This window comes from Eupeodes corollae, chromosome 3 (assembly GCF_945859685.1).
Source record: "Eupeodes corollae chromosome 3, idEupCoro1.1, whole genome shotgun sequence".
Lineage (NCBI taxonomy): Eukaryota > Metazoa > Arthropoda > Insecta > Diptera > Syrphidae > Eupeodes > Eupeodes corollae.
The window spans coordinates 13,393,257-13,412,274 of record NC_079149.1 but is presented as its reverse complement, the minus strand read 5'-3'; the positions used below and the strand labels follow the sequence as shown (position 1 = coordinate 13,412,274).

At 31.8% G+C, this 19,018-nt stretch overlaps 1 protein-coding gene across 1 annotated transcript in view; it reads right to left on the bottom strand.

Moving 5' to 3' along the window:
- The window catches only part of LOC129951077 (protein vestigial), a 57,874-nt gene that overhangs the window by 25,184 nt on the left and 13,672 nt on the right, over nucleotides 1-19,018 (bottom strand). The window contains exon 2 of the mRNA XM_056063087.1: nucleotides 2,440-2,695. Within this exon, the coding sequence (XP_055919062.1) occupies nucleotides 2,440-2,695 (256 nt within the window). The remainder of the gene's footprint in view (nucleotides 1-2,439; nucleotides 2,696-19,018) is intronic.

Sequence of the window (19,018 nt, the reverse complement as noted above, 5' to 3'; positions counted from 1 at the left end):
CATTTTTTTACAGCTTTTGAACTGTCAAACAAAGCAAATGTCCAGATAATTAAACTAGAGCTTCCGTTTGGAGTCACATTACGTTACACTATGTTCTTTTCCTTACGATTGTCAAACGGAACGTGGGGTCGAGGCTCCATTGTGATAGCATGCATTGAATTCCTATGGCTGAACTCGTAAACGTCAGGCGAAGCCGAAGCTGAAACGTGTTTGTGCTTCAACCATAAGTCTATTTGTTATGAAATGTCAAAGTGGCAGCTGCCAAAAAATCCAACTCCCAAAAAAGTATTGCCAGATTGAAAAGTACACGTCTTACACGACTGTTAAAATTGTAATTCAATATTTAAAACTTGGATCAGCATTTAAATTCATAGATTTCGGCTAAAGTTAGGATGAACAGTGGTTTAATGTTCTTGATAAGAATCAATTAAAACTCGGTTCAGTGGACTTAGCAACATTTCCGCAGTTGACTTATCAACATTTCCGGTTCAAAATTGTTGTAATATACAAACGTCAAAATACTACATGGAAAATTAAATTCGCTGAGGACTGCGTCCTCCAAGATGGCAACCCTATCACTCATCATATAAAACACAAAAACAAGGTTTTAATTTATGCACTTTTGTTTTCTCTATCATCGCGTATAAATGTCATGTTTCATTAAAATCTGAAGTTCTTCTTTCAAACCACAAGAGTAATTAATCATTAAAATGATTAATTGAAATCGAAACTAAACAAAACGTTGAAAACAAAAACAAATTATACTCTCGACTCTCCAATATAGCTTCAGAAGGTACCTAGTAATTCCTTGCATATTCGAAAAATTCCTTATAACTCTTTTGTAAATATCTGTAGATACTTCAAAGTATAGATATGACATCGCAAAATAAACGACAAACAATTATTTGAGCGGCAGATCTTCCATCCAGATTTATCTTTATTTACAAAAAAAAACAAAAACATTTTAATGCTTTGTTTGGATAAAAGTTAATGACACGAAAACATTTGAAAAATTTGCAAATTAATTAGTCGCGGAAAACATTTTTGGTATTTGATATTTGAATAGACTTTTTCACACCACGCACCACAACTTTCAACGTATATATATTTAAATTCAAATTCAAAGAATCATGACTGCGTCATGTCAGTGGGACAGCTTCTGTTTTCAGTGAGAATATTATAGAAACGTCAATCTGCTGTTGTCCCCCATAGTGATGATGTGAGAAGGAAAAAGACAGACACTATGAAGGCAACAATGGCCGGCAAGCGTTCGTTGATGCAAATTTGATTCGAGTTTATTGGCACAATTAATATAAAACAACAAAACAGAACATATAAATAAACAAAACAAACAAACCCACAAACAACAGAAGAAAACCAGTGGTGACTGAGTAGTGTAGACATCAGCAGACATTTTTTCGCATTGAGCGAGAGTTCCTGGATCATTCACCCACTGCCACCACCGCACCATCTCTATATTTTCAACCGTTGTTTTGTTGGTGCTACACCGCTAGGTTGTATAGCAGATGGAATCTAAAATATGTCAACGATTCGGAATGATAAATTCTTGACATTTCTTATGTGAATTTTTATTAACATTTTTTTCACGCGCTCATTCGCATAGGTCGATAGTTTGTTTGTTGTTTAAATATTTATTTTCTTTTTATTTTTGCAAAAGAACGCAGGCGGTTGACATTTATACACCTGAGTGGGCATAGTTTACACGCGCACATCTTTAAGTCATTCTACATTTTTGACATATAAGAGGCTACTGAAAAAAAACCTATTGGGGGAGCGAGCAACTTTGCACGTTCAAAGTAAATATATTTAAAAGAAAATAAATGTAAATAATTTAGCAATTCATTTTTGAAGGGCTAGGTTGAGGTGCCTACTGCCCATAAATATTATAAAACGTTTGCTATGACAGGCATTCATTCGTAATCAATTTTCAGTGGCAACAAACGATGACAGCTTATAAATTTGCAAATCAACCAACGACTGACTTCCGCTGACATGTTCATGTTCACATGATAGGGTTCCGTTTATTTTTTGACGTCAGTATAATGCAGGTTGTTCGCGCTCTCTGTAGGGAGTTGAATGCTTTTGCTGTGAACTTATCTTCCTTATTTTTGTTAAATGTTATGCACTTATCGCTTCTGTTTGTGAAAATTCAATGCCAATGCCAACAATTCGTGTTCAGGTGTTCGAAATGATGAATTTATGATGGACATTCATTTTTCAAGTTTTAGTCTATCAGGAAAATTTTAAACGCTTTTGTATTATTTATATTTTAACTTCACTGGACTTTTTTTTGTATATATTAACTATTACATGAACCATTTTCAAACACTTTTAGATCGAAAAATTTAGAATAAAATATATAGTCTTAATTACATAAGTTCTATTATATGTTTATTAATAATGTTTTTAGTTTTTTACCTTCATTATCACTCCGCGTCGTCGCGAGATCCTCCTCTTTGGTTAATGTTCTACTATGTATTGAATTACTACTTCCTATTGGTAACGCTGATAAACTAGAGTTGGTATTTGCATGTTGTGCGGCTGCAGCTGCTACCGCTGCCGCATTTGCACTAACCGAAGGCGGGAGAATTGGACTACATGGCGAGTGCGAACTGCCAGATGCACTGGAAGAAGCCAATGGTACTCCCGATGCTGAGTATAAATCTTGGTTGAACTGAAAAAACAAAATTAAAAAATATACAATTAAATATAACTTTTCATTATAATAATCAGTAAAGTAAAAGTAATGTAATAAAAAACTAATTAATTAATCAAGAAGATTGTGTTTTCTTTTAATAATACTTTTAATAAAGTGACACTAATGGCTGAATCACAAACACACTTCAGCTTTGGCTTCACCTGACGTTTACGAGTCCAGCCATAGGAATTCAATGCATGCTATCACAATGAAGCTTCGACCTCACGTTTCGTTTGACAATCGTAAGGAAAAGAGCGTAATGTGACTGCAAACGGAAGTTCTAGTTCAATCAAACAGCTCAACAGCTGTAAAAAAAATGTCAAAAAACAAAATATTTGCTCTTTGGAGGGATGAAATAATAGTAATGTCAGTCGAAGCAACCTCGAAGCAGGCCCATCGTAACGCAGACGAAGCCGAAGCTGGAGCGTGTTTGTTATTCAGCCATTAACGTATCAACTGCCAGATTGATGCTTTCTACCCAATTAAATTTTGACGCATTGAATTTATTTAAATTGCAGTTTCTACGCAAATTACTTTTTCCAAAAATGTCATGAGATTGAGCTATATTGCTTTTTGTTATTAAACGGTGTTCAAATTAGACTATTTTGAAGGAATTCTTTTTTATGTCTCTCCTTTTGTCTCACTTGTACTTAGATTTAAAACAAATAGAGAATTGAAACATACGTCAAGTGAATCGAATTGATATAGTTCAATGTGAACAACGCCTAGAAGATCTTATGTTGATTGAAGCATTCTGATAAATGATATCGATGTAATGAATGCATTCAGTGGTTAAGAGTGAAATTCAAGTATTGTGTCATAAAAGTAAAATTTCTCAATCAGATATTTTCTTATCACTTTGAAATCACATCGGAAGAAAATTGTTTTAAGTATGTTTAGTCAATCGCATGTCAACAAATTATGTACGTGTGGCATGTTTACTTTGCTATTTTTATATAAGGCGGTGATCACATTAAACTTTTTTAAGGAAACTCATTTTGACATCTCATCTTTTTATCTCGCTTCTACTTAAATAACAAAAATTGGGAACTCTTTTTTAATTACGTCAAATTGAATCAACTCCATGGAGTTCAATAAGAACAAGCCCTTACCATTTTAACGGATAATGAATGCATTCAGTTCAGCAAATTTGTTCGAAAAGTGAGTATTTTCTGCCGTAAAGGTATAGAATATCTCAATCAGATTTCTGTTCTTATTTGATTCCCAATTAAAGTTGAATTGAAATGATTTTAAAATTGAGATCACATCCGAAGGAATCCGGAAGAAACCAGTTCAAGTACCAAGTTAACAGTGTTGCCATTTAGCTTGAAACTCATTTGGACTTCTCATCATTTCAAATCGCTTCTTAAACAAATGGTTTTAAACCATATTATGTCAAAGTGAATTTAAAACTTATGAGAAATAAGTCATTTTGACAGATTAGTGTGGCAATTAAGTTCCGGGAATTTAACAATAAGAAACAAGAAAATAAAGTTTTAGGAAAAAATTTACTATAGACCTTCACAATAATCTCCCTTTAACTCTGCAGAACAATTACAACGTTTCTCTCATGATTGAAAGCACCCTTGGTACTCCTCCGAAGTTGGCACGTTTAGCACCACGGTTAGAGCTTCTTGGACCTTCTGTACGCCGCCGCCATGATGAGTTCCCAATATCGGGACTATAGGGTGGGTAAGGCAATGTTGGGATGCCTTTTTGCCAAAAACTCTTGCACAACGAACGAGGAATGGGCCGGTGTATTATTGTGATGCAAGATCCAGCCATCCTTGGCACGAAAAAGACGTGCCCGTAGCCTCTCCAAAACACCAACATAGCGGGAACGTATTCACGATGCATGATGCCACGGAATTCGAAAAAAACAATCAACATTGCTTTCAAATGTGTCCCAGGGTCATACTCAAATATCCAAGTCTCGTCTCCAGTGACTAAAAGACTCATCTAGTCTCTGCCGTCACTCTGAATGCGAGATAACAGATCCTCCGAAATCGATTTCCGCATTTTTTTTGTTTATGGGTGAGAACTTTAGGCACCAACTTTGCGCAGATCTTTCGCATGTTCAAATTGTAGTGTAACATCTTGCGATCCGTTTCTTTTTTAATGGTTAACTCGTATAAGACCAATGCTTAGGCGATGGTCAGACGTGATCATGTGATCGATCGCAAACGATCAACATTCGCGTCGGTACGAGAGGTGAAGGGAGCTCCTTCACGTGGATCGTCTTTTACCGATTCACGCCCTTCCTTGAACCGCTTCGCCCTTTCAAACACACGTGTTTTTGGCATGCTATCGTCTCCATAGACAACCTGCAATTTTCGGAGGATTTCCGAGGGTTTTTCGCCAGATTTCACTAAAAATTGTGCGTTCACATTTTAACTACGCCACTGAAAAATTTACTTGCACAAAATACGCATAAAACGCAAACCTAAGGAAAGGAAGATCCCCCTTCTTAGACAGATGATAACAAATGCAAAAGTGTTGCCACTTTTAAAATTATAACTAAATTCATGGGTCTTAATTGTCACAACGTATATCGATAATGAATGCATTCAGTAAATGAAAAACCTATATTTTCCATGGTTTAAGTCGAGCATTTCAATCAGATTTCCTATCTCAATTGAGCTTCATTTAAAGTTGAGTTGAAATTATGCTAACATTGAGATAATATCATAAAAAATCTGGTTATCCATAATGCAGAGGGGAAAGGTTACTGCAATTTTGTATGAATTCTTAAATGTCATTAATTTTATTTTGCTCTGTTTACACTTTCAAATTTGTTCACCTTAATATTGACTTGAAATTTTATTCAGTGAATGTACCTAAGCCGCAAAAATACTTTCTCTAAATTGACATTTTATTTTCACGATTACAAAGCAAATTTTCTTGGAAAACTGCCTCATCATTGCAACCGAAAATTGTAAAGATTTAATTAGTGGTTTGGTTTTTCAAATATACAACCATCACAAGGGTTGATGTTGTTTTGAAGATTTGTATATATTTATTTTCATGAGATGATTTCCTATGCGGTTCATTTACACTGAACCAAATTTGGTAGTGATATTGATGAAAAAGCAAGTAGATTTGAAGAAAGGGTGATCAATATACGGTCAACACCTCCTATCCGTCAATTTGACGAATATATTCTTAGATTCAAGAAGTTTCGTCATTTCGAAGAAATGATTAAAATTTTTCGTTACGCTGTAAAATCTACAAAATTTTGTCAAATTGACTAATATCCATCATTGTTTCATGAAATTTAGTGAATAATAATTCTTCAATTTAACTAATAATTCTTCATTTTAACTTACCCATTTCTTTATAATAAAGAAACTTTCTTCCAATTGACAGGTCAAGTTTTTTAAATTAATGAATGTTTAGTCATTTGAACGGTTTTATTTCTTTAAATTGAAGAAAAGTTGTTATTTTAACCTCCTTGTTTCTTCAATATAAAGCATTATATTCTTCAAATTAATGATTTTTTTTTTGAATTTTTTGTTTTCATTTAACGCTTTAAAGTAGAAAATATTTTTCTACTTTAAACAAATTTATTTACTGAAAAATAATTTTACTGATTACTGTATTATTTATATAAATATTTAAAAGGTATCCTAAAAATGTAAGTTATTAGCCAATCAATCTAAATAAGTAAAACAGACAAACAAATATTTTTTTTTTAAATACAAGAATATGTTTATATTTTATTCTCTTATGTATGTACTTACATATTATATTATATTAATATTGAACTTAAGATTTATTTAACTTATTTATGAGTGAGTTTACTTTTGGATGGTGCTTATCATAACTAGTTTCAATTTTATAAAAAAAGTTTTGAATAAAGGCCCAAACCAAACTTGAATCAGTAGGATATTCCAAATTAAATAACTTAAAAATTTTGAAACACAGATCGATTGCTAAAATAATTGAATTTTGTTTGAACTTTATACCATCGAAAAATACAACGATGTCCTTAGGATCCAAAACTGTCCCAGTAACAATGACCAGTGGTTGAATGTTTTTTTTTTCTTTTTGTCTCCGGAGAATCTCTTCGTCGCATGCCGCTATAGTTGATCCAACTAAAAGAAAGCTAGCTTAGGAGTCCCGAATAGAAAAACGAGTAATGGCCTTCTGTGATCCACTGCCAGTGATGAGTTTAGCTGTTGGTATAAGAAGGCTGTGAATTAAATAAAAAATGCCACAGGCACGTCCATCTGAAAAAAAAAAATATAACTTTAAGGTGGGTCTAAGGAAATTCGAAAATTGGTTAATTTAATCTTTTATGTTAAACTACTCAATGATTAAAAGTAAACTTACTTTCGAGTTTATTTTTTTTATTATTCATCATTTCGCTTAAGGTCTGGCGACTAGTTGGATCCTTTATTTCGTGTTCAAAAATGGGTATAATTTTTACAGAAAAATCATCATATTTTAATAATAAACTCTCAGCTTTAGGATATAGGTTTTTGAAATCCATATTGATCTGAAAGAAATTATATAAGTGCATTATTATCAGTCGTACTCATCAACGCATTTTAGTGACTTCAATGCTTAAGGTTACATTGCCTCGAAACGCAAAAATGTTTTTATATTGTTTCTTGTTTTAGCTCTTAAAAATACAATTAAAATAAACTTACCAATTTAAAGCCAGTCGGGTTCTTATATTGCTTCCATTTGGCTAGGATATCTGTTGATTCGGCTTTTGTGATCTCAAATAGTCTTTAGTTTTTTGAAGCATCCCAATGCCTTTCCATTTCCGCCCAAGTACAATTGTCCCTTATAATTTCTTCAATGTGCTCGGAAACATCGGATTCTGGTTCATCTAAATTGACCACATCACGAGGAAAAAATTCTCTTTTGAATATAATCTCTCTTACCAAGGTTAAAAACTCGTTTGTGCTGTGCTCCTGGAGACAAGGCTGAGTAAGATCTTTTTTGTAAAATACCACTCTTCTTGAGAAGTCGTGTAAAATTATAATATTTATCATAGATCTTCCCCTGAGGCTTTTGACCGCTTTGTTTGGTATAATTATACCCCTAAAAATGTGGTAGTATATATGTAAACATTTATAGCCAAGTGTATTTTAAGGGTTTTCTTACCAAATACTCCGTCTTGAAAAGGTTCCCAATTTTGTTAAGGTAAAATAAACTAATAGTACTTCTTATAATATTGAATTATTTGTATTTATAAAATGTATTCCTTATAAAACACTGGAAATTATCTGCAAGAAACGGTGAATGACATACAACAAACATGTACAAATTGTGTATTGTGAAAATAGTTAGGTTAAAGAAAAACAAATTTCGCCTTAAAGATAGAGCATTAGCAAAATATTTAATTAAATGCACATATTATTCATGTATTTATATTGACAATTTAAGAAAATTTAATTAATTGAGATGTTATTAAACTTTCAATTACTTTAATAAAAAAAGCTCTTGTTTGTATGCATACACGGATTATAATTGTTTGTTTTTCTTTTGTTGGATTCATATTATAATTGAAAATGGATTTATTCAATTACTTACATGTTTATTTGAGGTATTTATTTCTACAAGTTTTGTATTTTTATCCGTATTTAATTATGAATTAATTTTAAATTTTCCAAAACGCGATTAAACTTTTCGACACAACTTCACTAACAAAAATAAAACTTATCACTTAATAAACAGTTAACGGCAAAATATTGGACAAACTTCTTCAAATTGAATAATTTCTTTAATCTGAAGAAAATATTTTCCTCTATTTGAAAAATTTTCTTCAATTTGAAGAAAATGGAACGAAAAATGCGAATAATTATGAAAATTCTTCGGTTTGAAGAAAATTTCATCAATTTGAATAAAAAACATTCCGACATTTGAATAAATTTATTCAATTTGAAGAAAAATCTATGGAAATTCCGTTAGTTTGCAGTAATTATTTTGTTTGCAAAAGATAACATATTTGTAGGCATATAAGTTATCGCTAACATATTGAGGAATATTCTTCAAGTTGATAAATTTTGTCAACATGAAGAAATCAGTTATTAGGTACCTATCGGAGATTTGAGTTACTCAACGATTTCTGATTGTCAAAATGAAAAAAATTTGTTAAGTTGAATAAAATACTAAATCTATTAGCAGTTGAAGAAATTTTTGTGATTTAAATATTTAATATTCATAATGACGAAAATTTTCATGAAATTTTGTGGATTTGAATAAATTATTCTTCAAAAGTTAACAAAATATTTCCGTCAATATGACCTACATGATTTGGTTCAGTGTAGAACGCAAAAGTCTCTTTAAAACAGCTACAACACCGCGCGCCGCCGCGCCGCTGCTGATGGCTGCCACACCGCACATATTATCTGGTAGATTATATCCTTTTATTTTTCCATTAGGGATTTTCAGCTGCGGTGTCATATAATACCTCAAGAATATACTTTAAACGAACAAGGCGCGGAATTAACTTTGACTTTTGTACAAAACGTCTTAACTCGCGCCCGAAATGTCATCATAAATCAAGTGAATTTTCGTTGCGCGTTGCTGCCACATAATGACACAACTGTTAACCCTATAGTAGACTTATACCTAATAACACTTTTGACGTGAACAAACAATTTTTGGGGGGCGATTAAAATGCGAGTGTTCATAACGAGAAGAGAGGGGCATTAGTATTTTATAGTATTAAAACACCAAAATGCATATAATATTCGATAAAAATAAACACAACCTGGCGCCAAATTGTACTCTGTGACAAACACGTGGTAGCGATGGCGATAGATGGCGGTGGCAGGCAGTAGCTTAATTATTTGAACTATAACTAAAAGTGTAGAGGGCTCTTAAAACAAAAAAAAAAAGAAACAAAATTTAGTACCTAACCGTAAAATTATTGGCTATAAATTTTAAAATACATCATTAAAAGGGGGGAACATAGAAGGGCCATTATTTTAACACTTTTTATCGGTATATCGACCGACACTACCGCACCGACACGACGACCGACCCTAATCGACGCACATTAACCGCACATAATAGCACTAATGCGATGACTAAATATTATAATATTAAGGGCACTTTAGAATTAGAATTGAATATAAGTATAAAAGTCGGATGATAGGTTGGTAATTGGATGTGATACATTTTACAGATTTATAGTATAGGAAAGCGTATAAGTGGTCGGGGAATGTCATCACATCATTATCATAATGGTAAGTGTATGGTTTTAAGATTTGATCGCTTTTAAGTTAAGTTATAGCTTAAAATTCTAGAAAGGGGTTTACATATATAATTTGATTCATGTTGGTAAGTAGCAGATGCGAAACCAAAAGCTAATAAGAAATTAAAGAAACTTGTACTTTCAATGTGAACGCACCTTCAAATCAGCTACCAAAATGTCAATGTCAAAGGAAGTAGTAAAAACAAAATGGCGCTTATGAAAAGTTAAAATTTAATAGCCCAACATTTCGGAAAGTTAAAGATTAAAACAATTGGATTACCTGATGATGGGTGATTTTTAAGAGTTTGAGAACTTTAAATAATAATAAAGGATGTTGTTTAGGCGGGTATATAACTTTGAAGAGGAATTAAAACAAGATGAATATTTTAAATTGACAGGCAATTTACTTTTTTTTTTTAAATAATATTGCTCCATATTAGCTCGAACGCAGTTTATTCTAGCTCTAAATTTCCAAGGTGTAACGGTGTCTTAACATTTAAGGGTTATCATAAATTCAAATATGGCAGCTTTGTTTGATGACGTATTCATTCCACCAAAAATGAGTTTCGAGGCAAAGTTCTTGCGGCGTCAGTCTATTCATGTTGAAATGTCAAACCAAAATAAAAATAAATCACTTGACAGCTGACAAAATGGCTGCCAGGTTTTAATAATGTTGCCAACTTAAAGTTCTATACCTCTAAAAAACAATCGTTACAAGAAAGAAATATTTTTTGGGAATGAAGTTTTTATTATTAAATACGATTTTTAACATGTCCCCCCCCCCGTTGCTACAAAACAGTTAAATCAGTCCAATTTTTCACTACTTTTATGAATAATTCCATTACGTCAATGGTGGCTTAGATATTGGATTCTAATGCTTTTAAATTTGCTGATTTGTCGACATAAACTGCGGTACCTGTTATCAGGACAACTTCTTTTATACAAATTCGTTGACAATTAATTTTGCTACAATTTGACGGTTTGTGACCTGTTCGAACCAAATGTCTTCATTGTTTGGTTGAGCAATCTTTGGAAACAAAAAATTAGTCAGAATTACTTAGAGCTATCAGTGCTAACTTGCCGCCTTTCTTATATTTAAAAAGAAATAGGGACTGATGATGCCACCAATTATAAACCAAACCAAGAAGTAAATTTTAATGAAAGCAATATCGATTTCTAATGCCTTGAGAACAGCCTTCGCTTCATGAACGACATGAAATAAGCTATATTACTATAAACACCATAAAATTTACGAAGTGATCTATAAGCATCACAAACAGATTTATTTATGTCAATGTGATTTTTTACAATTCGAAAGCAGCGTTTGAAACATTTTGTGATTAATAACCAAATATTACTTAACAGAAATGTCAACACAAACGTCAATTTGACGTTCTTAACTGTCAAATCATAAGCCACGACATTCGAAACCTTTCATACAGCTAAAAAGCACACATAAATTAAATGAAACAGATCTCTGATTAACCTACTGTCACTTCTTAAAAAATATCTATGTATTCTCCATCGTTTGAAAACCATCGTTCTTATTTAAAGACGCAAACATTTGATCTAATCTCTGAGATGCAAAAATTCAACTTCAATTAATTTTGAATTATAAAGAGAGGTCTAGAAAACTACCTTATCCATGCACTCAATTACACTTAGAAACTATCATTTATAACGACCCTTCAATAAGTCCCCCTTAAGCCTTCACAAGTTCGTACCTATACGAAGTTGTTTTAAGATTACGCTCAACATTCTCCCCGCCTTTGTGTTTGTTTTGTGTTCGGGTCTTTTGTAATGAAGTAGCAAAATTTTCCAGATGGGCCACCGTTTGGTTCGCTAACAAAGATGTGGCCATTTTTATACTTACTCGTAGTTAGGTATATATAAAATAGCTTTAGATGAATTCTTTTTTTTCCTCTTTCTTTTATAAAGTTAGTAGACTTCGCAAAAGTTCCCATGGAACAGTCAGCCAGAACCGCACTGATATGCGGACTGAGAAAAAAAACAATCGCAGTTTAAAAAGTCGTCCAAAGGGTTGTTTTCTTTTTCGTTTCGCAGCTCAGCTCAGCGCAGCAGTTCAGTTCGCAGACTCCTCAGGCTCAAGACTCAAGCCTCGGTCGAGGCATATAACAAAACAGGAACATCACCGGCTGGCGGCCGAGCACAAAAGCATTCCGACTGTCTTAACGCCCAATTATACAAGGCCGCGGCACTAAAACAAAATTGGTCTTTCATGTATGGTTGTTCGAAGTTCAGCCAGAGTTAGGTATATGGATAAAACTATCTACGTAAATGTATAACCACACCGCCGCGATATTATGACCATATAGAGGAGAGAAGCTAAAAAGGTTCGCAACGCAAATAAGAGAGCGTGCGATGATGATGATGATGGTTGCGAAAAAATATCTGGCAAATAAAATGGAGAGGGGGCCGGAAAGCCATATACACATATAAAAATTTGCCAATGCGCGCTGAGTGAGGAAAAAATCAAGGAGATATGTATATAAACATTCAGGACCGCATCTTATAAAGATGGAAAAAGTAACCATGAGGCACATATAACAAATGCAAGATATGAAAACCTTAGAATCGATAAGTTGCAATTGCTTTGCAAGATTTTATATATGTAAAACTAAATTAAGACTTTCTTAATTGGTTGAATTAAAAGTTACACAGTCTAGTTTAAAAGATTCATTTTTTAAGTGAAACTTCTTAAGAAAAGGGACTTTTGTTCACAGTTGAATAATTAGCATATGAAAAAATGGAGTTTTTTAATGAACATTTTGAAATTTGATTTTATAAACCTTAATTTTCAATTTGATGGAATCGGCTAAGATGATAAACAGTAATTAAGTTTTCCGTCTGTTTAAAGTGATTCAACTCAATTTAATTAAACAATTTCCAAAACACAAAATTTCAAATTACCTATGTGACTTTTAAAAATTTGAGTATTTTTTTCTTAGCTTTTTTGAAAGCCGTGAGCATTTCCTGTGGAAGGAATATTTTTTTGAAACGAAAAAATTAAATGCACAAAGAACATGTAACGGTTACTTTTACATATTCCTATTATGTAATAAACATCATCTATTGAGCTGTCACTTTGACAAACATCTTTCACAGACCAAGTCCCAAGTACCCAAGTCGATTCCATGTCTTATCCCTTAGGGTTCTAATAATCTAGTAGAAAATTCCAAAGAAAACCCAGCGGCAATAGCCAGATTTTTGTATTTAAAATTTGGTACAACTGAAAGAAGACCTGTCACGATAATAACCAAAAAAAAAACACAAATAGAAGAAAGTTTTGTGAAAATTAACTTCAGCAGAAAAAAAAAACTAACTATAGAACTAATAAAATGGACAATTTTCAAGAAGAAGTGTTAAGAAAACGTCTGAAAATTAAGATTCTATAAAAAAGAAGAGGGTTTGTTCATAGGCTACTACTTTAACATGTAAGTTTGATGCTCGCTTCAATTATTTATATACCTGAATCGAGTTGAAATGAGATTGATTCGATCTGGGATCGGGTTCGAGTCAAAATTTGTGAAGAAAAACCTGTGTGCAGGAGTTGGTTTTACAGATAATGCGTTGTGCTCTGTTTATTTGCATTTGTATGTTTTAATTAAATAACAAAAAAAAAAACTGCACATAGAGTACTCAGCATATTCCTGTATGGTGCTGATCTATTCAGTTCTTCATTGTTTAACACCAATCAAACTATCGCACTTGCACTTCAGAAGAAACATCGAAACACCATTTGCAATTTAGAAAGTGCTGTCAAACTGAATCATTTTTAAAACTTCATGTGCGGTGGAAACACCAAAAGATTTATTGAATCTAAACTGAGATAACCCTTTAGTGGAAACATAGCAATACTTAGACTTTTCTATTGTTTTCACTTGTAAAATAGCCCAGTAAGTCCATTTTCATTAACAAAACTAAATAATATCAACAGTAACAGATTGATTTTTTTCGCAAATGAAAAACACATGATTCCAAATGCACAACAACGCAATGAACACAGCCATCGAGATACAAATGCAATATCAATCGTACCAACATTTGAGAACGAAATTACATAAGATCCATTCGAGACTCGTTTAAATGTCAAAAAATCGTCCGTAGTAAGATTGTACTTTAACTATTATCAATAGTATTCATACTGCGGATATTGCTTTTATTATTCGTGTAAAATCCTATTCTACTATTGATAGATTTTCCAACAAAACACGGGTAATATGTGTATTTTAAATAAAACTTCAATCGTAAGAGTAAATATTTTAAACAATATCTATATTAAATTATTTATTATTATTTTTACAATAACCTCTATGCTTAAACTTATTCCGACTCTTGATATAAAGAAAATGGAATCTTATGAACTTGAAGAAATGAGTAAATGAGTACGAAAATGTTTTATGGTTCATACTTTCAGCAGCAATGATTAAAATTTCCGATTTTTGTATCTTAAGGGGTGTCGACACCAAAGAAACATTTCAGACAACATTGTTTAAAAAAAGTTTCTGAAATGTTTTTCATTTGTTTAAAAACATTTGAAAATCTTTGCAGAAACATTTCAGAAATGTTTCCGGTTTGTTTTTATTTTGTATGTGGACACTTTGAGAAGCATTTCTGAAATGTCTTTTTTTCCCATTTTCGTACCTATGAATGTGTTTTTGGTTCTGTCTAATTTTCTTTATAATTTGAATTTTTGGAAATTTGAAACATAGATTTTTTTCAACCTCACAAAACTTTTGTATTTCATACATTTTTATCAATTAGATGAAATTCTAGTTGATCCACACTTTTCGCAAAGAAAACAACCCAGGAACATTTCTGAAAGTTTTTGTCATGTTTCCAAAATGATTTTTTAAACATATGGGAACATTTTAGAAACCTTTTCTGACCAAAGTTTTCTGAAATCTTTGATTAAACTTTCTTTTCTTTTACTTGAGAAACAAATAAAGTTTATCATTCAAAAATGTTTCTTTGTTCTGCTTTAAAGACAATTTGAAAAAAGTAGTCAAAAAGCTTGTGAATTGTAAACGAACATTACATTTCATTTAGCTCTCTTCACCACTTGGAAATTTTAAAGTATGCATGATAAAAGTAATGTTGAAGAATTTCAAACTAAATGTCTTAAGTACTGTAAAAACACTGTTTATAATTCTATCGTTCCTGTAAAATATTTTAAAACCAAACAGTTACGTTTTCTTTAATATTTTAAACTTAAACACTCTGCACTTTCCTAGAAATCTAAAAATACTCTTCTTCTTTTGAGTTTTATAATTTTAGAAATTTGTTAAATTTTGGAATTAAAAAGACATTTTATTATTTTTCCGTCGGCGTCGGCAAAATGATAATATGACATTAATTCTAAAAAAAATGGTTTAGCTATGCAAAGTTAATCACTCTTATTTTTATATTTACTTTCAAAAGTAGGCACTTAAGAGTATTATGGCTGAAACACAAACACGCTTCAGCTACGGCTTCGCCTGCGTTACGTTGGCCCTGCTTCGAGGTTGCTTTGAATGACACTTCAAATATGACATTTCTAAAATGGCACTTCTGTCATTAGCAGCCGTTATTTTCCTCAAAATAAAAAAAAATAGTTTTGAAATCGAAAAAATTAAATTTATCGCGGATTTAGCTTACTCAGCCCATAAAAAGGAATGGAAAGCCCTCCAAAAGAAAATGTATTTTGATCGTTGACTTTTTTACAGCTGTTGAGCTGTCAGACAATGCAAATGTTTAGAAAAATAGAACTACAGTTAAAGTTTGGAGTCACATTACGTAACATTACGTTATTTCCTTACGATTGTCAAATAAAACGTTCATTGTGATATCATGCATTTGACGTTTATCTTTTTTAGTTCGGAGCTAAGCACTTAGCAGATTCTGAGCGAGTTCTGAGCTGAGTATGTTCAGAGCTCTCTGATTTAATTATGAATAACAACTTAAACACTAAATTGTCATGATTTGAAAAACAGTCATAGCGTTGTGGTCCATTTGACGTCTGAAATAAATTTGATTCATAAAAATGCTATGTGCAATTATTTTTTTCTAAATTATCTAACATTGCACTAGAGTGACCAGCCTCTTTCGCAATTTTTATTGTTTTGATGATGATTTTTTCTAATTTCCTGGCTTTCAAATATCAAATTGTTTTTGTTCAGCATTTTACTCCGTTTACTCTGTTATTTTATTCTGAGCTCACAAAACGCGCTCTGAACATGTTCAGAACTGAAAAAGAAAAACGAATTTGAAGCTCTGCACGATCAGAGTTCAAAAGGAAACAATTATTTTTTTGACAGTTCGAGCTCTGCTCTGAACTAAAAAAGAAAAACACCAATTGAATTCCTATGGCTGAACTCGTAAACGTCAGGCAAAGCCGAAGCTGAAGAGTGTTTGTGTTTTAGCCATTATGAAATAAAATTGCGATATTGTATTCTATTGGTAAACTTGACCTTTACCATGAATAGAAAAAAAAATCTTTTTCTCTTTTTCTACTTTTTTGAAAGAACTTGGCTTCAATTCAAAAAGAAAGAGCAAAAACAGTTGGAAGTTATTAAAAGTTTTATCAAGTATGCAATTAACATTTCACATGCTTCAAGAGGAATTCATACAAAAGTTCATTATTATTTGAAACATCAGTTAAATGTTAAATTTATTGAATATTTTTTGGTTTCTACCAAGAAATGTGGTGTTTGTTAAAAGAAAAACTCCAAATTGCTACTTTAATTGTCTGGGTTTTGAATCTAAGCAGCAAAAAGCTCAATCACATTTGGTTTCAGAATAGTTTGAACAAAACCATGAAAAACCAAAATATGATTTTAATGTTTTTTTTTAGATATACTCTAAAGCTAAACAAAAGTATATAAAATTAAATCGGGAAATATTTATTAATTTTCCATCAATTGATAGCTTTAAAACAAACTTTTTCATAAAAAACCTAGACAGGGTTTATTGGTACTATGCGAAACTATACATTTGTCATTTAGCAATATTTTAGTGACAAAACTATTGCAGTTAATAAATATGCTTTAAAATCATGAAAATGAAAATAAAAATAAACCAGCATAAGTGTTCATATATGCGTTTCGCCTCGATATAATGGTTGGGCTCATCAGAAGATGACTATTACACCAATTCTTTGTCTTGATATATCGAGATTCCATATAATCCGAGCTACATAGAGCTACTGTGAATTATAAGGCAATACAAATAGCTACAATCTATCTTCTTTTAAGACTTGTAGCAACTATATAATTCACAGTAGTAGTTACTTGAAACGAAAGATTACACAAATCAAACCATTGACGTCCCTTGATTTGTTGAAAACTTTGTCCAGGAAACAAAAGTAATAATCTCGGAGATTGAAAATAATAATTACAAATTTGTATCTAGCTTTCTTTTTGAGCAATTGAATTTTCTGATTAAAAAAAACGGCTGAAATAGGGAAAATATGTCCCGTTTACTTTACTTTTCAAATGCTAAAAAATTAATTTTTGTAGCCCCAACATTTTTATTTGTAATTTCCTATAAATTAACAATATATATACGTTATAAGCGTAGAAACGTACACAAATATTAGTTTTTTTATGCCAAACATTTTAGCCTTTTATGCTAATTTGTTGCCCAACAATTATTTTTGTCGTTTTAGTAGTTTTGTTTTCCAATTTTCAGTTTCAAAAGTAAAGAACTTGAAGAAAATATTTGTTTTTTTATCAGGGCTATCCTGGTATTCATGGGTGGGAATTTCACTTGCATTTTCATTAATCATTATTCTGCTATTCATTCGAAGTGAATCTGTGCGGTGAAATGTCGGTAACGTCGATAATACTGCGCGGTATTATCGACGTTATTCACGTGAATGCATTCATTCTATACAATTCAGATCCGCATATAAAATGCAGCGGATTTTTCATTTGATGTCTGGTTTGTTAATTTTTGTAAGCAAAATGTAAGTTAAAACTGATTTATTGCTAAATTTAAAATATTTGTTTTATAAATAAAAGAATATTAATATTTTTAGGGGAAGGAAGACACTTTTTAACATTTTTTCGAAATTCTCTGTTTGAGGGTTCTCGTATTCCTCTGTTTACAATTGGAATAAAAAGTCAAATACTGCCCATTTCCAAAAATTACACAAATTATTCTGTTTAGGTTTATTGACTAAACCTAATTTTTGTATAAATCCCAAGATTTTCACATGAACATCTGTTTATTTGAATGTCAAATTGGTTTCGGATAATGTAATTCACCCGTTGAATAGCAGAATGCAAAGGCAGTGTGAAAGGGAATCAAATGGGTGAATCGAATATACGATCCACGTGAATATCAGAAGAGGGCTGCATAACAGAAATTTTAGACTTAGAAAATAAAAATTTTGTAGCTTTAAATCAAAGTTTTGTAGCTTTAACAGTTTTTTTTTAAGGTAGTTCAAAAGAGAGCTTGCAAGATCTAATTTAATGGGAAATGCCAAACGACGAAAGCCAAAAGGACAAGTTGGACAAATGGAAGTTTGCTGATTTTCATCAAGTTTAAGGTGATTGGAAATTACACAAAACAAACACTTTTAAATATCTCCCTGTTTTTTAAAAAGGCCTTACTTTTCAAAGAAAAAAGCTAAAAAAAACATTTCAAAAACCATTCGAGGAGCATGATTCGGGTTTGAACTTAAAAATGTCCATTTAATAAGATACATTTTGAAAGGAAGTTCAATAAAGATAAACTAAACACAAACACTTTAATTGCTTTTTACTGTATATTACCGACTTATTTAAAACATTTAAATTGTAACGACTGAAAATAAGGAAAATCAGGTAATTTCTAGTAAAGTAAACCTAGTTTTGTCTTGTTATTTTGGGTTTTCACCTTTATCACTAAGCGCCCATACTTCCTACAAACAATGATAGAAAATGCGGACCTGTATTAAAGTAAAAATTTGGTCTAACTATATGAGATCAGTTAAGGCAGGAGTTGTCGTCGCGCGAGGACGACTATATAATCATCAAGTCCAGATATCAGATGAAAAAGTTATAAGCAAAATAAAAAAAAATAAGAGAGGCTGGGATCTTGAA